At 37.0% G+C, this 19,632-nt stretch overlaps 1 protein-coding gene across 1 annotated transcript; it reads right to left on the reverse strand.

The window, feature by feature from the left end:
* Window positions 1–92: 92 nt before the first annotated feature.
* Window positions 93–18,739, reverse strand: ADCY7 (adenylate cyclase 7). The gene is made up of 17 exons (XM_009694648.1): window positions 18,648–18,739; window positions 16,956–17,088; window positions 15,459–15,644; window positions 14,511–14,554; window positions 13,606–13,686; window positions 12,503–12,575; window positions 11,686–11,783; window positions 10,876–10,960; window positions 9,100–9,237; window positions 5,525–5,688; window positions 4,157–4,238; window positions 3,414–3,569; window positions 2,575–2,721; window positions 2,024–2,131; window positions 1,096–1,210; window positions 356–480; window positions 93–239 (listed from the first exon to the last, which is right to left on the reverse strand). Exons 1-17 carry the CDS (start codon window positions 18,737–18,739, stop codon window positions 93–95), a joined length of 1,974 nt encoding a protein of 657 aa, XP_009692950.1.
* Between the last annotated feature and the right edge of the window lie 893 nt (window positions 18,740–19,632).

Raw genomic sequence — 19,632 nt, forward strand, 5'->3', positions numbered from 1 at the left:
TAGAATACAGTCCTTCACATATGGAGGGAAATTGTAAGTCTTCACAGAAGGGAGGCAGCTCTAAGCCTATTTTGATTAACTTCATCGTAGCCTCAGTTCAGTCCCATACCTTGGAATTTGGCGGTCTCAGCACAAACAAAGTAAGTCCTCAGTTCTCCCTTGCCTTTGACATTAATGAGTCCCCTACATTCACAGGAATATCCCAACTCCTGTAGTATTTTACTCGTTTCTTCTGTGACCTTTGTGTGAAAAGAATTAGAAACTCTTGTGAAATTATTCTGATTATTCACAGTTTTAAAAAATCCATAACCAATTAGAAATAATTTCTTGGAGATTCCAAGGCTCATATGTTTACCTGGATTTTCCCAAGTTCCCCCGTACTCTCCATCCGGCTAGCAACATTAACAGTGTTACCCCAAATATCATACTGAGGCTTCCGGGCACCAATCACACCAGCAATCACAGGGCCATGATTTATCCCTGTATAAACAAAAGCAGGTATCATTACTGAAGTAGAAAGTTAAGTAATATCTAGCTTCATCATTAGCCTTAGAAAGAAAAAAAAAAGAAACCAAAACTTCACCCTGCAACACATTTCTAGCCATCAGCATTACTGCTGTTCTATAAATATTAGTACTGAGGCTCAGGAGACGTGAAGTGACTCATTCACTGTAAAACGGGAAGTCCGAGAAAGAGCATGGGCAAAGTTCATGCCAAAGCAAAATTCTTTTTCTACTTCTAATATATTGAAATAAACATTTGTACAATGACAATACTGTCTTTAGTCAACAGTTAACAACAGGGTACTTCACTCTTCATCCATACCTTTAATTTTCTCCAAACTCATCCAGCTGCAGCCTTCATATTGCTCCCTCCAGTGATCAGAAACACCCAACCGTGAAGGAGCTGGGCACATTTAGAAAGCTAGACTAGACAACACTACCTTCAGCCACCCAGCGTTTTATAATAATCCAAATACTGTGTTCAGTGTTAAGAAGGGCTCCACAGCATTCAGCAATTTACCTTAAGTCATCCTACCTCATTTTTAATTGTAATGGAGCTGCGGAGTTCATGTTCTTCACAAACTGAACTTACCAATACGTAAGCGGAAATTGTTAAAGGAATGTCGGTTGATGCCGTCCAGTTTACTCATCAAGGCAATTCCATATTCCACCATAATCCCAATGTGAGCATGCTGTCTTTCTTTATCCTATGCAATTCATAACACATATTAATGATCAAATTACAACACAGAAGGCTGTGTCAGGCTGCTATTCCAAACCAGCACTGCAAGTCAATAAAGTATAGATTTATAAGGATGAGACCACTCCTCCTTGTAACTGTGCAGAATTGCACAGTTCAACAAACACTCAAAATGGATTTCAAAAACTATATTCAATTCAATTAGAATGGCTATGAGACAACAAGCATGGTATGATTAAGTTTTATAACAAATATATGTCTGTCCTTTAGGATTTCAGATTTAATTTTACCTGTTTTGTATATATTACATACACGCATCCTAACGTCATACACAAACCTGCTATAGTGGAAGTGAGCCTGAGTACAGAAATTGGTTTTAATTCTTCTGGGTGACAAACAGTTTCAGATTCAGATCTAACGCAGCACTTGAGCGTTCCCTTGTGGGCCAGTTCTCAGGTATCACAAAAAGCTCACTGTCCAGTTCTGAGATGGCCTTTTATTTGGCAGCCATTCTTTGACTTCCCTATTATTAGAGCTGTTCAATTATGCATCTAGAAACGTTAAGCTACTGGAATCAAAGATTAAAGATGTAAAAAGTATGCTGGGGTTACAGACTTAATACCTGCTTAGGAAAAAAATGGAACTAGGAGATAAATAGTGAATTCAACAGGAGACAATACAATTTTATCATCTTTTGCCACATTTCAGAAGATCACTTTGGGCAATTTACTTTCTCTTTTATGTCACATTACATTTTGTTACTTTGAAACGCACCTATGTACACACAGGATACCGAAGGCAGATTTCAGAGACAACATACCTGATTGTTCTCCTGGCCGGGCGTAACACTGAGACCAGCTGCTGCCATGTAAGTGCTTCCAATAGTTTTTATTTTTTCAACACCACTAAATTTAGGTTTTAACAAGAGCTGTTTGAAGGTAAGGAAAATAGAAACATGAGACTTTAATACCATATTTCGATGCGGGACTTAATCAGAAATCTTATACTGTCTACAATAAGCATTAAACATCTCTAGCAATATTATCAATGACATGATGGTTAGATAGGAAAGTACTGAGGATTAGTTTCACAGTTTTGCTCTACCTGCTCACAGGAGAAATAAAAGCACCGAAGTACTGAAATAAAGTCCTGAAATTCAGAACTTTCAAACCATACTGCTAATGCATTAGATAATGTAACTAAAAAACCCCATCAGATGGGAATGTGTCTTTCAGGATTGCAAGGCTGAAGTCAGAATATTCATCCAGCGTAACAGCCTTTTTCCCCCCTCTAATGTTCACAGATCTAGTGAAGCATTTTATTTTGCAGTAAATAGGTAATCTAGTCCATTTTTGCCAGAAGCTTAATTACCTCATCAAAATCAGCAATGATTTCATTTAACAGCCGCAGGCATTCCAGGCCTTCTTTATTGACATCACATTCAGTATAAAACACCTTAAAATCTGGTACTGATGCAAACATGACACAGACACAGTCATAAGATTGATGGTACCAGTCCTATGAGAAAACAATATATTCACACATTGTCAGCAGTCACCTTCCACCACAGGTATTCAAGACTATTGTTATTGTTTGTAACCAGTAATCAAGTTACAGTTTTCCTATGAAGTCAACTACAGTACTTTACAGTGGGCATCTCTTATTTTATCAGAAACATTAATGAAGTTGATTTGCCTAAGGCAAAGCTGCAATTATCTATGTATCTTGAAGATTCTTATCTATTCTGGACAGTGCCAGGCTTCTGACACTTAAACATGGCTGTGAAATCAGAAATATTTATTCTGATGACACGCTGGCAGAATAAGATGGATGTCTTAAAAAAAAAAAAATCATTATAGATGAACTTCTCACTGGGGTTGTTACCAAGGAGATACGATCTATTCCTCAACTAACTCCTTTAAAAAGAAGGCCTATCTTCTCTGGAAAGCAGTAAATCCTTTTTAAATAGTTGCCAAACTCAAACTGTGTCCTGAAGCTGAACTACCAAACAGATTTCAGAGACTGACACTAAAAGTTTGCATTTTTTTGAGACCATCTGGATAGCAGATTCTTGGGTTTACAAAGGTCTTGGGATACAAACAAGAGGCAAAAAGTGCAGAACCTTACGGTCTTCTGTGTGCTTGTTAGCTGACGTTCTGTGTCACACAAGTCCAATTCACTGTCCTTTACATAGCAGAGATTAAACGTACCTCATTTCGTTTTTCACCAATGAAATATGCAGCAACGTGTGCTGGAAGCACATTTTCCAGCAAAAGCCTGTTAACATTCTCCATGGTTTCAAACTGTTCATGTTCTTTTTTAAACTTATTCTTCCACAAACAATCCAGTCGACAGTAATAGTCAATCTGCAAAGGGACCAAATATGATAAATTAAATCCATATAATAACTTGCTGAAAAATACTAATCAATTTATTCAAAACATGTAGTAGCAGTAAAGTTTCTTCAAGGCCTCTTGAGCCTATACACATTATGAAAAGCACATTATGAAAAATGTGCTTTGAGAATGAAGGTCAGAAAAATATGAAGCAGTCTGTATGAATGTATGTCATTTGGGTACCATCAGGTCTATTTACCAAAATAACATTTTAATAATATGGTGATTATTTTTATCTTGAATTACGGCCTTGATTTAGAATGAGTATTGACATATAGATACAGATAGCAAATTGGAAGAATTTGAAAGTTCTGACTTCTGTTAACGCAAAAACTGTTGAAAAATATAAAAATATTCCCACCCTTTCACAGTAAAAATTTTTGCATTATCTATAGGTACAAGTAAATACATTATCTACAACTAAGTACAAGAATATAAAAAAAGATAAAAATATATACTAATTTAGAGCACAATTTCAATGAGTAACACTTTTGCATTTTATTTAAATCAACTTGCTGCAAATAAAAGAACTAACCTATTGCTTTTTAAATACATACCTGTTTTGCAAGTAAAATTAGGGTTATGTAAAACAGAACCAGATATAAATTAATCATTATCCTTGGCTCTTTGATGAAAAGCCTGAAAACAAGAAAGCAATACAAAGTCATCTGTATTCTTTAAGAAAATTCACATGATGAAGGGTTGAGAGGGGAAGGAAGAAGAAGAGGAGGGGAAGGAAGAAGAAGAGGAGGGGAAGGAAGAAGAAGAGGAGGGGAAGGAGAGCATAGCAGAAGAGGGTGTCTGCTCAGTCAGACATACACCACCGATGCCGTTGTTCATTTGTGCCAGTGGCTGTCTGGTTATAGGTCCCATCCTAATAGCAAGAAAGGATTATCGTTCAGTTGAGTACATGAACTGTGTTTCACGCAATGACAAAATGGGTGCTGAAACCTTGTTAAGTAGCTATGGTAGTGAGATGTCCAAGTAAACATGGCTCTATCTTAATGGAGCCATCTTCATTTCCATTGCACTGAGTTGCAGCTTTCCACCCCACACCACCCCACAAAAACACACCCAACAAAACCTTGAAGTAGGAAAAGAAACTTTCTTATCTGTGGAAGGAAAGATGGTAACAAATAAAAACCTGAATTGTGAAAACCAAGACAGCCATTAAATCACACCTGTATATAGTTCCATACAAATCTGAGACACCACTCATATTTCATAGTGAGATCAGCCTGTCATACCACATCTATTAATTTTCACAAATGCATCAAACTAAATTCTCATTATACGAATAGCCTGGGATTAAGAGGCTAAATTAAGACCTCGTTTAGGCTTTTTTAAGCTGTGCTGACAGCTCACAGTTAGTCTCTGCAAAATAAATTTATCCTAATCTTCAGCTATGAGACTATGCTGAGAATCTGAGACAGACTTACACATGAACAGCAAAACCCTTCCACATGATTTCTCTTAAGTATTTTTATAGTTTCTTCAATTAGACCAGGTAAATTGTCGTTACTTTTCAAAATACCTGCAGTCAGTAAGGTAAGTAAATGAAGAGTTCACTGTCCTATTGACTAGCAAGGTCTCGCAAGCATAGCTTGAGCATCAGACTTTTAGCAAGGCTTTTTTTCATAGTTTAACAGAAGATCAACCTTATTATGATATTAATATTCTACTCCCCAGTCTTTAATGTAAGCTAAGCTTCCAGAGATCTCAGAAGCCATATTACAGATTTTTTCAGAAAATATACATTTTCTTTAAAAAAAAAAAAAGTAATGGGGTCTAACATGATTTCAATGTCATTAACTTTATAGAAAAGTTTGTGATGTCTGACTTACAATACTGCAGTAAGTGTACAAAAATCTAACACCTCCTTTAATGAAACATTATTGTCAATTACAAGAAACTTTACACTGCACCTGGTACTGTTGCCATAGAAGCCGAAGTTTCTATGCTGAAGGGTATTAAAAATGATGAGGTAGACAGTCACAGCAATGGACAGGAGGAGAACTTTGAGTTCGAAGCTCATTTGAAGAAATACCGAGCAAGCAATGAACCCCAATATGCAGCAGTAAGCATAATACTGTAAAAGAAGAATTTAAAGAGCAGTTGCATTATTCAGGCTCTATGCCTAAGAGACATTCAAATCATGGCAAATGCTCTAAGTTCATGATCATTGTAATTTAAATAGAAGAAATTACAATCACTTGCTAAATACACTTAAAGCTTTATTTTTAGTTGCACTAAAGGGCTGAACTTAATACTTGTTTTTAGTTGACTAAAAGCATCACACCAACACAAGCAGTGTTAGATAAAAACTGAAGAATGTTGAGAATTTATCTTCTGAAGTCTATTAATTTAAGCAATTATTTACTTAAAGTTCAAGAGTAACCTAAAGTAGGTTCATAGTCCAGTGAACAGGCTCTGAACCAGGAACTCCAGCATTTTGGTCCTATTTTTGACAGTGCTCCCCCTTTGTAACCTTAAGCAGATACTACATTCCCATCTCCCCCACCTGCAGCATGTGAAGACCACGACCTCTTACCCAACCTTAGACACAGCTCTTCCGTAAGAACTTTGCGGCTAATAAGCATTATCAAGCTAGGGCCGTTACCCAATGGAATTACTCAAAAACCTCCCAGAGGAACCACCACAGCCCAGGCATGGTGTCCAACGTCAACGTGCAGCTGGGAGCGTTAAACCTCTCAGGTGGTACAAAGTGCGTTGCACAGACAGGATTGCTCCCTGCAGCTGCAGGCACCGGTGTAAGATGCTGAGCTAGCATACTTTAGTCTACAAACGACTCCAAAATTACCTCAGCTTCTGCTCCTTGAGACTTTATTTCTCTTTATGTACAAAGCACAGATTTTCATCCATAATAGCACAGACCTACCACCACAGATCTGGGAGATTCTTAGCTAAACAGCTAATGTTTCTGCTGAAGTGAATGAAACTAGAACAATTTATGGGGCAACTCAGGATCACAGCCCATACAGTAACGTATTATACCAACTCAGTCATCCTAAAGGCATTGAGTCTAACCTCCAACAGGTGATGAACACTCACAGTTACAACCCTGAAGCCAAACCTCTGAAAAAGAAGCCACTACACAGAGAACACCGACACAGGTCGTCTGTTGGCCATTTAAGCCCTTTCACTCTATCAAGATATTTTCCTGGGACACCTGCAAGTACAACTCTCATCTCTCAGACTCAAACATAATAATCATCCTGTTCTACTGCTTTTTCCTCAAAGTTTTAGGTCTACTTTTAAGTCTGAAATTTCAAAAAACTGCAAAACCATACTTTATTCAGCACAGCAACAGCAGCTGAAATGTCTTGATTTTATGAAGAACTTTTTTGCTGTCAGACACCTAAAAAAGCTGTGTTTTATACAGCAACAGAACCTGCCAGTTGTCAGTAATATACACAACAGTCAAAGATCTGGGTTTTAAGGTAATGTATTCACTACTTACAGTTTCCTCAACGCAGAATTGAGTTGTGTTTCCAAAAGGCTGATTTACAGACATGCAAGAACAGAAAATTACCAGATGAGTACAATGTGCATTATGTATGTGTAACTTATCATTTGTCATAAGGACTTGAATGAAGGGGTCCTCACACAACCTGCTGTGCATTGTTCAGAAATGTCCACCAGCTACAGAGGAGGCCAGGTGACAAAGGAGCATCCCAAACATTTGGATGATCTCAAAACAGAATGCTACTTTGGAATTAAAGAGATAAAAAAATGAAAGCCTCAGAAATAATCCTTTTGTGTCATTAGTAAGTGATGAATCTATCCTTACAGAAATGCTGGAGAACACCTTTCAAAGGTGCTGAGTTACCAAAACAAACCAAGACTTCAGCTTTGTCCACGAGTACACCAGACTTCTGAAAATTCCTAAAAGATGCATAGTAAAGCCATAGCTAACAATAGAAAATATCCCTAGAACTGCCTTGTGGCACGAGTAAGTCTGTGTTCAATGATTTAAAAATTTTATCTTTATAAAAAGATGAAAAAAATATCAAAATGCTGCCATCCATCTATATTATACACACCATCCAAAGCTCATTTAATTTTAATCTTAGAAATGAAAATGGTACTCTACTCACATAGGTGGTAGCACAGAGGTCATTTGATCCAGTGAAGTTTGCAGGTTTGTTCTTTTCAGTAGTCTTGATTTATTTGGGAAAACAAAACAAAAAACAAATACAACAACAAAACCACCATACAAACTTGTTAGCAGTAGTCACTAATTTTAAGGTTTTTCTCCGTATATTATACAATGGGTCCTGATCTGGTTACTCTTTCAGTGCTACTGCAATATTAACACTGAAATACAATGATACCTCATTTAGTTGTATTAAACATATACACACACACAAGGTGCAAGAAGATTCAAATTTCCAAGTATTTACTTACTTATTTTTTCATTTGCGGTAAAGTTTCACATTATGGCTATGCTAATCTAACAGCTAACTGGCACAAACACGTGGTTCTGTCTCACCCCCAGATTCACAGCTGCTGTTCCTGTTCTCTTTTAGGCTGGCTCTGGTGGTGTTCACATGACACCGCTGTGAGTCAATTCAAGGACCTAAGCCAGCAGAAAAACAACCCTACAAAAGAAAATTAAGCATTTTCTGCAGTATAGCTTTTGGAATAAACTCCCCATGGAATCAGAAGACTGGCAGACTAAGCACACGGGATCGGAAGGACATCACTTTTAGCAGCTAGCTATCAGACAGGTTTAACTGTTAACATGATGTGTCACATAAAGCTTGTTTTTTAAAAAAAACACAAACCACAGCAGAGTGGAGCTAGCTAAAACCTGTCTGATGACAGGCTTAACTGTTAACATGATGTGTCACATAAAGCTTGTTTTTTAAAAAAACCACAAACCACAGCAGAGTGGTCTTGAGCATGAGGTTACTCCAAAGGGTTGTTTTTCAAAGCACGTAGCCCAGGTGCAATACAATATTCAAACTAAAGTTAAAAGACAGATGCCATTTGCATCTTAGTCTAGCACTATCTACCCATAGGTCTTTGGTTTTAAGAAAGCCAAACTATATTCTTCCCTCCCCTATCTGCGCTATTACTAGCTAGTGCAAATAGCACAGTAAACTGCTTAAAACTTCTTCCCGCTACACTCAAACTTTTAAGCCCACATTAAAAAAAAAAAAAGGAAGACGATCTCAGTGATGAGGATTACAATCTATAGTAATTATAAATGCCATCTTAAAAGCAAGAAAAGGTAGTATAAACTAGAATCAAGTCTATCACATGTACTTTTAGTTCTACAAACTGGGAGTTTTTAAACTTTTAATGCTTTTACATGACATCATGCATTATCCTTGTGTAAATCAACTCATGGTGCGAATCAGACATTAGAAGAGGTAGAAAAAAGCACAGTACTTGACGAAAAGAATACAGGAAGTTACTTAAAACTGTGGATGCTACAATAAGTTCACAGAACAAAGATAATGCGATTACTTACCAAATTAAAAATGGCTATAATCAGCAAGGCACCTATAGTGATGACTGCTAAAGGAAGCCTAAGTAAAGGCATTGTTTCCACCTTTTCCGAGAGAGCACAAAGATGACGCAGGAAAGGCCACCGTTCCGAGCAGCACTTCTGTAAACAAAATTAGTTTGTTTCAGTAACATGGGTAACACTTTGATACATGGGAAGAAATATTTCTAAATATAAAATACTTTTTCTCTGCAGGAGAGTGTCAAGAGTCTTCACTGGAATCCTAATTTAGAACTCTGAATCTAGTCATTCAGATTAAACGCCTAATGCCTCTCCACAACTGAAAATAGAGATAATGCTTCCTTATTTCAAAGAGGCTGGGTGATAAAATTCTCTGAATTTCTACTTTAAAAAACCGAAATTCTGATCTGATTGAAAGTTCTAGAGAAATCTTATTAAAAATATATTGGCAACCTATGTTGTATTTTTTTGTTATAGAGCTATACATTGTATTTGGAACCACATTTTCAGATGACTAAATCGAAACCAATCATAGACAGTCCCCTTTTCTTGCCATCCTTATATCCTCCATTTGTTGCTATAGAGAAAAACATCGAGTAAAGCGTATACTTTTAATGATTGTGAGCATTATTCAAGGATGCTGTACCAAAACTCTCCCAGCGTAAAACTCAATTGGAATTGCAATCCTGGAATTTTCTTTTTCTTTTCTCCATGTGTTTTTACATATGTAGAAACTATACGTGCATACATATACACACACTTCTCTCTCTCTACATAGACATATATACACACACATATATAAAAATCTATCCACTCATAAATATCTATAAACACACCATACATACATAAAATCCATACATGACATCTAACTGTACTTTTAAATTAATCATAAAACTGTATCCCATATACAGAGTGCACTTTTTTTTCTTTCCCCTTTACATAACTTGAACCTGGATCTGTAAGAGACCATTTCTTTCTGTGGCACTTCTCCTGGGAGACCCCATCACCACTCTGCAAGAGGATGATGGAGGAATGTTCTCAACAGAACTTCTGAATTTCCTCTCACCCTTGGTCCAGCACAACATAGGTTTGATGAGTGTAAGGAACTCTCTAAAATCCCTCCCCTCTCCCACCCCTGCCTCCAGATAGTTCTTGGGCTGGAGAAGCAATTTTTTTTTTTGAAATTTTGTATCATTGAACTCTAGGTCACTATGGGCTGTCCTTATGTCACCATATATTTTTAAACAGTAATTGCACATGTTTAACAATGCAAAGAAAAAGGAACTACAAATGCAAAGTGTTCTAATTGATGTAATGGTGAATTTGGAATCCTAACAGCTATGAAATTGTTCCCAATAAATTATTCATAAGTTATGGTTGTAATTTTCATGGGGCTTTATAAATTATTATGAAAACTAATCTTGCATTCAGATTTATTTTGATTTTAATATTGTTTCCAGTATAGAAAATATCAGGATTTACAATGAAAATTACTATTAAGGACAAGCATAAAAATAAATTTAAAAACCCCAACCCCACTTAGCAAGTGTTAATAACTTCCTCCTCCCTCCTATCCATCTATTCTGGCACCCAAATAATTCTGAATTACAGTGAGAATTTTCAGACATCTGAAATCTTCTGGTAACCCAAGGTTCAAGGCTCCTGTAACTCCTATTGAAATTAATAGCTTCGTTCATCATCCTAAAAGATAGACCAAGTTGCCAACTTACATCCATCCACTATTGAAAACAGAAAACTTTTTTTTGAAATAAAACTTACCATACATTTCTCAGCAAAGCACACAAACAAAGTAAGTGCAATGATGACTGCAACAACGCCAAAGGAAATTCCTAGTTTTGCAGTTCTAAACAGAAGAGAAAGCATTAAACAAACCAGTGTTAAATGAAAAAAAAATTTCAAACAGCAATTCAGACTGATGTTTGCTAACAGTGTTTCTCTAAATTTAGATAGAATTTTTCTTCTAGTAGCACTGGATGACCATAACATTGCACAGGTTACTGCTGCTCTGTTGCACAAATACTACTTTAAGATACTCTACTCCTCACTGACAGCCTGAACCACTACCCCATGCATAAATCACATGGAAATTGCACTGCAACAGCCATGAAACACAAATATGCCATAAACTTCAGAATTACCAAACATCTGCTTTCTTGGAGGTATGGCAAGAAGCTCAAAGTTCCCTCCTTGTATCTGTACAGACAAAAGGATCATTGAGCACATTTTACACAGCTAATTCCACTTTTCTATTGCTCACTCAATGTGCTTACAGCCAACTATTCTTATAAAATACTATTTCTCACTTAACTGATCATCTCCCTATGCGCACTAAGCAAACAGAATATTAAAAAAATATTTCTATTTTATCTTCATACTGATACCTAGGCTCTTACACCAACAACATGAATGCACTCCTTTATTAAGGGGTAAATTAGTCCTACGAGGTGTACGTGTCTTAGATGTAAACCCTCAGGAACTCCAAAAGACTTTAAAAAGTTTCATGCGCATGAGTTTCACTTTAGTTATTGGTTACTTTGAATTACAAATTATTAAAATACTGACACTTACTTTGGCATAATAAACATCTGTATCAGAAATATACAGAGGAACACAAAACTGGCACATGCGAAGTAACTCTTCAGTTTTAGAATAGGAATGGTGCGATACTGAAACACAGATTATAATCAATCTTGAGGATAATTCCAGGGTTTTTTTAAATTTTATTACATTTTTGTGATGACACATATATGCAAATTTATACTGTACTATTCAAAATGCACATAGAACTAAAAGGAAACAAAAGAAAACCACCAAATAAAATTCACTTGAATATCTGTCAAGAAAAATAGCCCAGTCCAAAGGATAATTTCAAACCAAGAGGGAAATCCACCAAGTATGTAAATCAGCCCCCAGTAACTACATACACTACACCATAGCACAGTAAATTAAAGAACAGTTATTCAAACAGAAAAAGTACACTGTACCTAACAACAGTACTATACTTGCAATGAAACAACCACAGAAAGCAAAGTATTTTCATTATGGATGCAGAAATACTTTTTTTTTTTTTTAAATCTCATTACTTTTGAGAGAAGTTCTTCATATAGTAAAGTTGCCAAATTCCTACTAACTGCCTTATAGCATGAATTTAACCAGAGATTGGAGACAATGCCCTTTAATCTACAGAATTAGCATTCTCAAGGAAGAATGACCAACTCAAATGAATCATGACATCTGCTTCCCATTAGTTACCAAAAACCCCTCTGGATGTGCAGTCACCTCCAGAATCCACTTTCAGAATGAAAACTGTTAGTTTCAAATATATTCTTATGCTGCTCTGAAGTGCAAATCAAAGACCAAAAAGGATTATTTTGCTCTTACCAACCTCTTTTTCAAGACCGGGTTCTGCAAAAATCAGTGAAAATCCACAGAAGTCATCTGATTTGCCACACCACGGACTGCATTCAAAGAGACACTCATTACAAAAAGTACGCAACAGGCTAAGGAGAGTATGCAAAAGCATCGTTGTAGTCAAGACTCCACAGTATACAGGGTGAGAGTGCCACTGGTTTACACACATTTGACAGTTCTGCAAGGCCTTGATGTTTCATAGCATAACATACGAGCGGTTACGTTCTTCTGTAGCTGACAGGCAGACCCAGAACACTCAGACAGCAGCATCTGCCAGCTACACCCAAAATGTAACCCCAGACCTTCCCCAACATTTACAAATAGGAAAGGATAAGAGCAGATGTTAGAGATGGCTCACAGCCTCCAAAAACTTTCCCTAAATAATATCAGGCCCCTACTAGGAATAGCTGAGGTACAGTGATAACAGCCTTGCTATAATTTAGATGAAAGGAGGAGTTTTTCTTCTTGAATTCACTGGTTTACATTTGATAGGAATTTAAATATTGTATTTTAAATTAAAAAAAACCCCAACAACATTGCCTGTTTGTCTGCTTTTAAATGCACATATAGTGTCAAATGCAGCACCTGCTACTGACAGACTATTTACCTTCAGCGAATCAGACACTAAAGCAATTTTATTATTACCCCCAAAACTGTGTTTTGACTTTATAGATAGGTTTTGTTCAGGACTGCACCTGTTCATTTCCTGACACTTCTTTTTTTAATAAACAGAATACAAACATTAACTTCCTATCCCATCCTACACTGCAGTTCAGCTCATAACTTCCGACAGTCATAAGAAACAAAGCAATAATTTTGCTATTTCATAGTACCACATTGAACAGCTAGGCTAACCATTGGCTTCTTGCTATAAGAATGCAGTGATACTCTCATTATACTAAAACTAAAATCAAAAAGGAACTGAAATAAGTAAAAAAACAAAGACCAAAAAAAAGGCAAAACAAAAATCCTGGTAACTTTTCATTTTTGAGAAGTAAATTTTGTATCTAGACTTAAAATTGAGAACGCAGATTATTCTCAAAGAAAAGATGAAGAAAAAAATAAAATGCTGCATACTTGGTGGAACTGAGGCCTTCAATAGTTGACATCATTTCATCATAAATATCTTCCTCTATCCTTCCCTTCTGAGACGAATTTCTGAGAACGAAATGAAGTCCATGTCACAAATGCTATTCAGAAACAATTAATGGCTACAGAGGACCATAGTTTCTCAGTACACAAGTATGGTAAGCTACCGGGGAAAAGTTAAACAAGAATGGTCCAAACTGATAAACTTATACATCCATAAGCACTTTACAAAGCATTTCCCTAGTTTCTCAAATCAAGACAATATTTCGATAAACTGAGAGAATGTTTCACAAGTGAAGATCACCTACTTAGTTAACTCAGTGGTACAGGCACCATTGTAAAACTTGGTACTATACGTAGAAATGTTTATTACACTACAATGGCATACATTAATACTACTAACAAAAGACATATCTTGTAAAATATAACATATATTTACTTATTATGTAAAATTGTATTTATTTTGCACTATAATATTTACAAACAAATCTAGCATCTATGAGTAAGAAAGATAAAAGCTGAGGTAGCACAAGCGGTTACAATATATGGGTGTATATGATATACGAGGTGCTTTGATTTGTTTTCCACTGCTCTTTAGGCCTCTTACTTCCTTACTCCCTCCCATCCTACTACAGCCCATAAAGCAAAGTGCAACCTGAATGACTGAGGGGTCAGGAAGATGAAGGGGGTGAAGCTCCTTTTAGAGGCTGCTAACAATAACAAACATGAATTGAGAAGTCTTTTAAAAGCCAAAGATTTAGCTTAACCTTTCTAATGCAGGGATACCATGCACAAAGTGACCAATCAACCAAAAGATGAAATGCTCACAGTACACTGAACTGCAAGAGGATCACAGGATCAAGTATTTTAAAAAAAGAAAGTACTTGACAAACCTATCAGAAGTTCTCTGGCGCCCAGTGGAACACAAAGGTATCTCCTAAATCAAATAAGGCATTAAGAATAAGTTACACACCCAGTAAATGGCAAACAACTATTGAAAATAAACTTCAGGAAGCTGCCAAAAACATTTTTATTCACAGTAAAAATCAAGAACCATTCTCAAATAGAAAAGCTTATCAAAATCAACCCTTTCCAGCAATGTTTTCTGCTTTAACAAGGAAGCGTCTTCTGACCAAAAAAATTGTTAGAAAATAATTGAACAGATCTTCCCTCTTATTTATCTCCACACACTGAAACAAATAACATCAGCAGAGGCAAGTAGGCTGGAAACCACTTCCACAAACCTGAATGGACGGATATTTAATTTAAAATTTACTACAGCTACCTGTCCACAAAGAGTAGTACAGCCTTGCTGCGCCTCCAGGAGCACACCTAAAAGCATGCACGTCTCCTCCTTTCAGCTTTCAGGAAGGGTCGATGGAAGGAAAAATGAGTTTTCTTAGATCTGAAAGTCTTTAAAAACCTGAAGAATTCTTAATCTTAAAAATTCTTTAGTCATAAAATCCTGTTGCAGGCAGACCATATAAAGGGACTGTTTATTTTCTATACATTTTAAGTGAACGTAGAGTGCATCTGGAGGCTAGGATAAATTACCTTTTTTCCAAAACCACATGCAGCAAACAAGACCCCAAGACAGAAAATTGTCGGGGGAAAAAAAAAAAGATAGTTTCAAAGCTAGAGATTGGCAGAGTTGGAATACTGTTCAGTTCTGACAGAAATAATTGTTGCACAGATACCTTCTTAGTTCTGTGTACACATTTAACACCAAGAGTAATAGCAGAAATTCAGCCACAAAAACCATCTTAGATTTCGAGTTTCACACCACAGACAGGAGGAGCAGTTTCCAATTGTAGGATGACAATCGCTACTTGAAACCTCACCTTTCTTCGCCTTCCTTGTGAACTTGAAGAGTCACTGCTCACACTTTCTCTGTGGTTCAGGTGGGCAAAGGGCCTGGCTGCTCCCCAGGACTCTAAGTAACGTGTCATCCGAACAGATGCTCGCATCTTCAGCCCATCATTAACTCTTGTTTTCGGGAGATGATTATTTGATATGCATTGTTTAGACTAACAGAAAAAACAACTCATTTAGAAAACAGAAAATTAAATAAATTACAAAGAAATTAAGCTCTGTGTACTTCAGTAGCTTAGGACTATACAATCTAGCTATTTAGTAGGACTCTAAACACGTATCAGCAATGTGTCAGCCAGCCTTGATTGCTTTATGTCATTTAATTAAAGTGAGGTAAAGCAAATCATGACATAATGAATTTGCTTCAGCTGCCTTTACAAGCCTTCACTTGTAACACTGCAACGCTCAAACTTCTGGATTTATTTACGATGATGTGAGAGATCGCAAGATCTTATGAATAGATACAATTTCCCTGCAGTCAGCACAACAGCAGGGGAAAAAGATTTCCAACTCCTGAGCTAGGGCATATCAAACAGTGGTTCAGAGAAGATCCCACAAATTACAGACTTGCCATTAGATTATATCCCTACGTCACAGGTGAAGAGTCGGGCAGTATATACAGGGTATACAGCAATACCCTTGTGGGCCTACAAGGAAGCTAAAACTACAGAATAAACCAATGCATCAGTGACTGGTTATTCTCTAACATTTCGCAGTTATCTTCAAGTGAGCAGGGACCATTTTAATAGACCTAGATCCTCATTCTGAGGATATGTACCGTGTATATGTGGGCGGGGGAGTTGCAGTGTCGAGTACATAAAACACACAACAAAGATAAGACTGAGTTCTTGCTAATTAAAACCGACTCTATACTGTTCCTTCCTGTAAAGATCCTGAAGGAAAGAAGTTTGTCATTTTCATTCCTTTTTCTTTTGAAATACTTTACTCATCAACCACAAGTCAATTCAAAATAGCAATACTCCAGGTATTTGCAGTTACCAGGCTCTAAAGGGGCAACCAACAGTTGCTAACTTTACACCTTGAAAAGGTGGTGAACCTCACATCTAGGACACTGAGGAAGATGTCAGAAGCTATTTTACAGGGAATATTTTATCTGAAGGTGGCCACATAGTACAGGTATTCTTTCATGACTTCTTCCCACCTTTTGACCTGGTTTTGTGAGACACACTTCACAAATACATAGTCAAATATGTATTTTTACTCTAAGTGGACCACAGAAGAGGTTTCAGCATAACACTTGATACCTTCAAGCTAACAGACATGTCATAAAATAGCAGGACCTGCCTTCAGATCTGAAATCCCAGATCCAAGCTACTCAGATGACTCATACCATGCTTTCATTCTGTTCCTGAAATAAAAAGGTGTATGCACCGCAGACACCTGTGTACTTAAATAATGTATGTATATATTTGAATAAATATACATGTTTAAAAGCATACACATACCCTTGGATCAACCACTAAGTAGGTTTTGATATTCATGGATTCAAGGTAAGGATCCCTCAGGTGTCCATTCCCTTCTTCTACTTCATAAGCTTTGCCCAAGTGATTTAATGTTGCTTCAGTGATGTGTACACGGCTGAGAAGGGGAGAAAGAACAAGAGACCCAAACACTTACAGAAAGGTCACATTAAGCATTTCATTTACATTTCAATGGCCACTGCTGACACTTCTGCTTTTCAGCCATCTTGTGCTTTGGCAGCCAACTGCAAAATCCTGCCCGTACTTAAAACCACATTTGCAGTCCTTTACTGCAGTTCTTCATTGCACATCTTTCATAGCAAGTATGCTAAAAAACGCTTCCCAGAATGAGATAGTATCAGTACAAAATTAAACTGAAATAAGCAGAGACATATAGGAAGCAAGAAGAAACATGATGAAAGGAGATCTGATGACTGACAAGACAGACTCACAGGCAGGTTGCTTCAGATGGCAAAAGCTGCAGGGAAAGCTCACAAACAGAACACAAACGAGAACTGTCTCATGCTAGAAATGTATGAGGGGGGGAGGAGATGGTTACAAAGTCTGGGAAAAAAAGCTGGAAAAGTTTTTTTTGACAAGGAGGATAATTTTGAAAGTCTGTCTTTTCTGACTGAAACAATCACAGGAGAGCATAAGATAGCAGCAACAGCAACATACTTCTAAGGAGAATAGCTAGTATTTTTCTGTACCCATTCACAGCTTCCCATAAACATTATTTAGTTCACTATCCCGAATCACATATTTCCATATAAATTACAAGTAATACCTTTCCATAGAATTTCTCAACCAGAGACTTGAGTGTGTTCATAAAATAACATTTCTTTTCTTACATTCTACTTTCTCATTATTAATCTTCCCACAGCTTTCCTCACTTTTCTTTGGCCTGGAGGGGTTAAACACTGTGCTGTTGGTCCTAAAGTCTGTCGGCACAGAGCTGGGAATAGAACATTTCCAGGCTGGAAGCTGGCAGACAGTGTGCAGCACTCCTGCCTAACTGCAGAGAGCAAGGGGATCACTGTCCCATCCACCTCCACCTCCTTATGCTGCACGGAGGTTTGCCTGGAGATAAGGTAGCCAAGACCTGGAGACCAGTGCCTGCGGCTTCCCACAAGGAAGAACAGAAAATTCCTCAATACTTTTGGAGGCAAAAGGTAAGTGTGTTGGAATATAGAGGATGCATTTTTAAATTCGTTTTCTGGTAATTGTGGGGTTTTTTAATTGTTACCTTGATTATGCAAGTTTTGCAATCGAGGTGAACCTTCAGATCTGAAATTTTAAATCTTGCTCTAAAGCATCATTTTCTCCCATAGAGACTGAGGTATACTGGGTGATGTCTGTATTAACTGAGCCTTAAAACACAGTCACGTAGTGCAGCAAGTTTTCTGTGGTTTTCCCCTTATCTCAAAAGGCAGTACATGCTCGCTATCCACCATTTTCCATTTTACCAAACTTCCTCTCCTCTCTTCCCCAAATCACACACTGCCATAGTACATTTCAGATCTTACTGCAAACTTCTTTCCATTTAAATTACTATGCTGATGATTTCTCAGCAGTTACTAAATGCTTACCGGATTCCAGGATCAGCATATAACCAAAAGCTGCTACCGCTAAAGCTGCCTCTCAAAGGCAAGCTACAACATGGACTATTGCACTTACCATGCTAGAACAGAATACCCAGCATACTGCACTCCATTTCCTACGCTAACAGGCCTGCGAATAACATATTCTGATCTTTCAGGTATATACATATTAGACAGAATTGGTCATAAATGCATTTTTAATTTTGACTTTATGCTAGTCCTTTCTGCTTTACTAGTGTATTACATTGTTATGAATGCAAGTAATTTTTAAAATCAGAAAGATGATGAACAAGGCTACTCTGACAATGGAAATTAAATATTTACAAAGCTAGTAGTTTTCCTGCATCCTTTCAAGTGTCTTTAGAATGCCTTCATTTACAGAAACCCCAAATATATAAACTTTCTATTTTAAATAAAAACCTGAAAGTGCTCCTAAAGACAAAACTTCTGCTCCTTTGGAAGCAGGACTAGCTAACATTGGAATGGGGAATCCCAGACACACCATCTTCCACAGAGCAGCAAACAGGTACAACATAACATTTGCATAGCGAATAGAAACCCTTCGTCTCTGTGAGGCTCAGTCTTCCACAAGTGGAAGGTTTCCTCTGGCTAGTTTTTAAAACAAATGATAAGCAAGTGCTAGACATGTATAGATGTAGGAAGCACTGAGTGTGTATTGAGTGTAATGCTTCTGAATCAGCATGCCAACCTAAATCAGCTTTATTCTTTAACAGATTATCAAACATCAGCATGAAGAATGTAATGGAATAATCAAAGTTTTCCAGATTAGGCAATGGTCCTAAATGTGACTAAGAAGAGTATGTTTTTGTGCCATATTCAGAGTCATGTTGTTTGCTTTACCAACAGAAGAAACTTTACAACTCGGTATTCTTGTTTAATCATGCTGAGTCAACACACTAAAACACTCAACCTGGATGGTATTGCAACTGTTAACCAAGCTCCAATCAGTTTTCTTTCTGTTTCGGTCACCAATGCAAGAAAATAATTTGATATTCCTATCCCCTTATCACTTTGCAGAAATTAATTTTGAAGTTACAAGT

The sequence above is a fragment of the Cariama cristata genome, unplaced genomic scaffold, assembly GCF_000690535.1.
Source record: "Cariama cristata isolate BGI_N322 unplaced genomic scaffold, ASM69053v1 scaffold13212, whole genome shotgun sequence".
Classification (NCBI taxonomy): Eukaryota; Metazoa; Chordata; class Aves; order Cariamiformes; family Cariamidae; genus Cariama; species Cariama cristata.

Coding starts and splice junctions, on each gene's coding strand:
- ADCY7 (XM_009694648.1), bottom strand. CDS start 18,739: ATGTATATACCTGAAAGATCAGAATATGTTATTCGCAGGCCTGTTAGC. Junction 12,576..13,605: donor GAAGGCCTCAGTTCCACCAA/GTATGCAGCATT, acceptor CTTTGAATGCAG/TCCGTGGTGTGGCAAATCAG. Junction 10,961..11,685: donor CAGATGTTTATTATGCCAAA/GTAAGTGTCAGT, acceptor TCTTCTGTTTAG/AACTGCAAAACTAGGAATTT.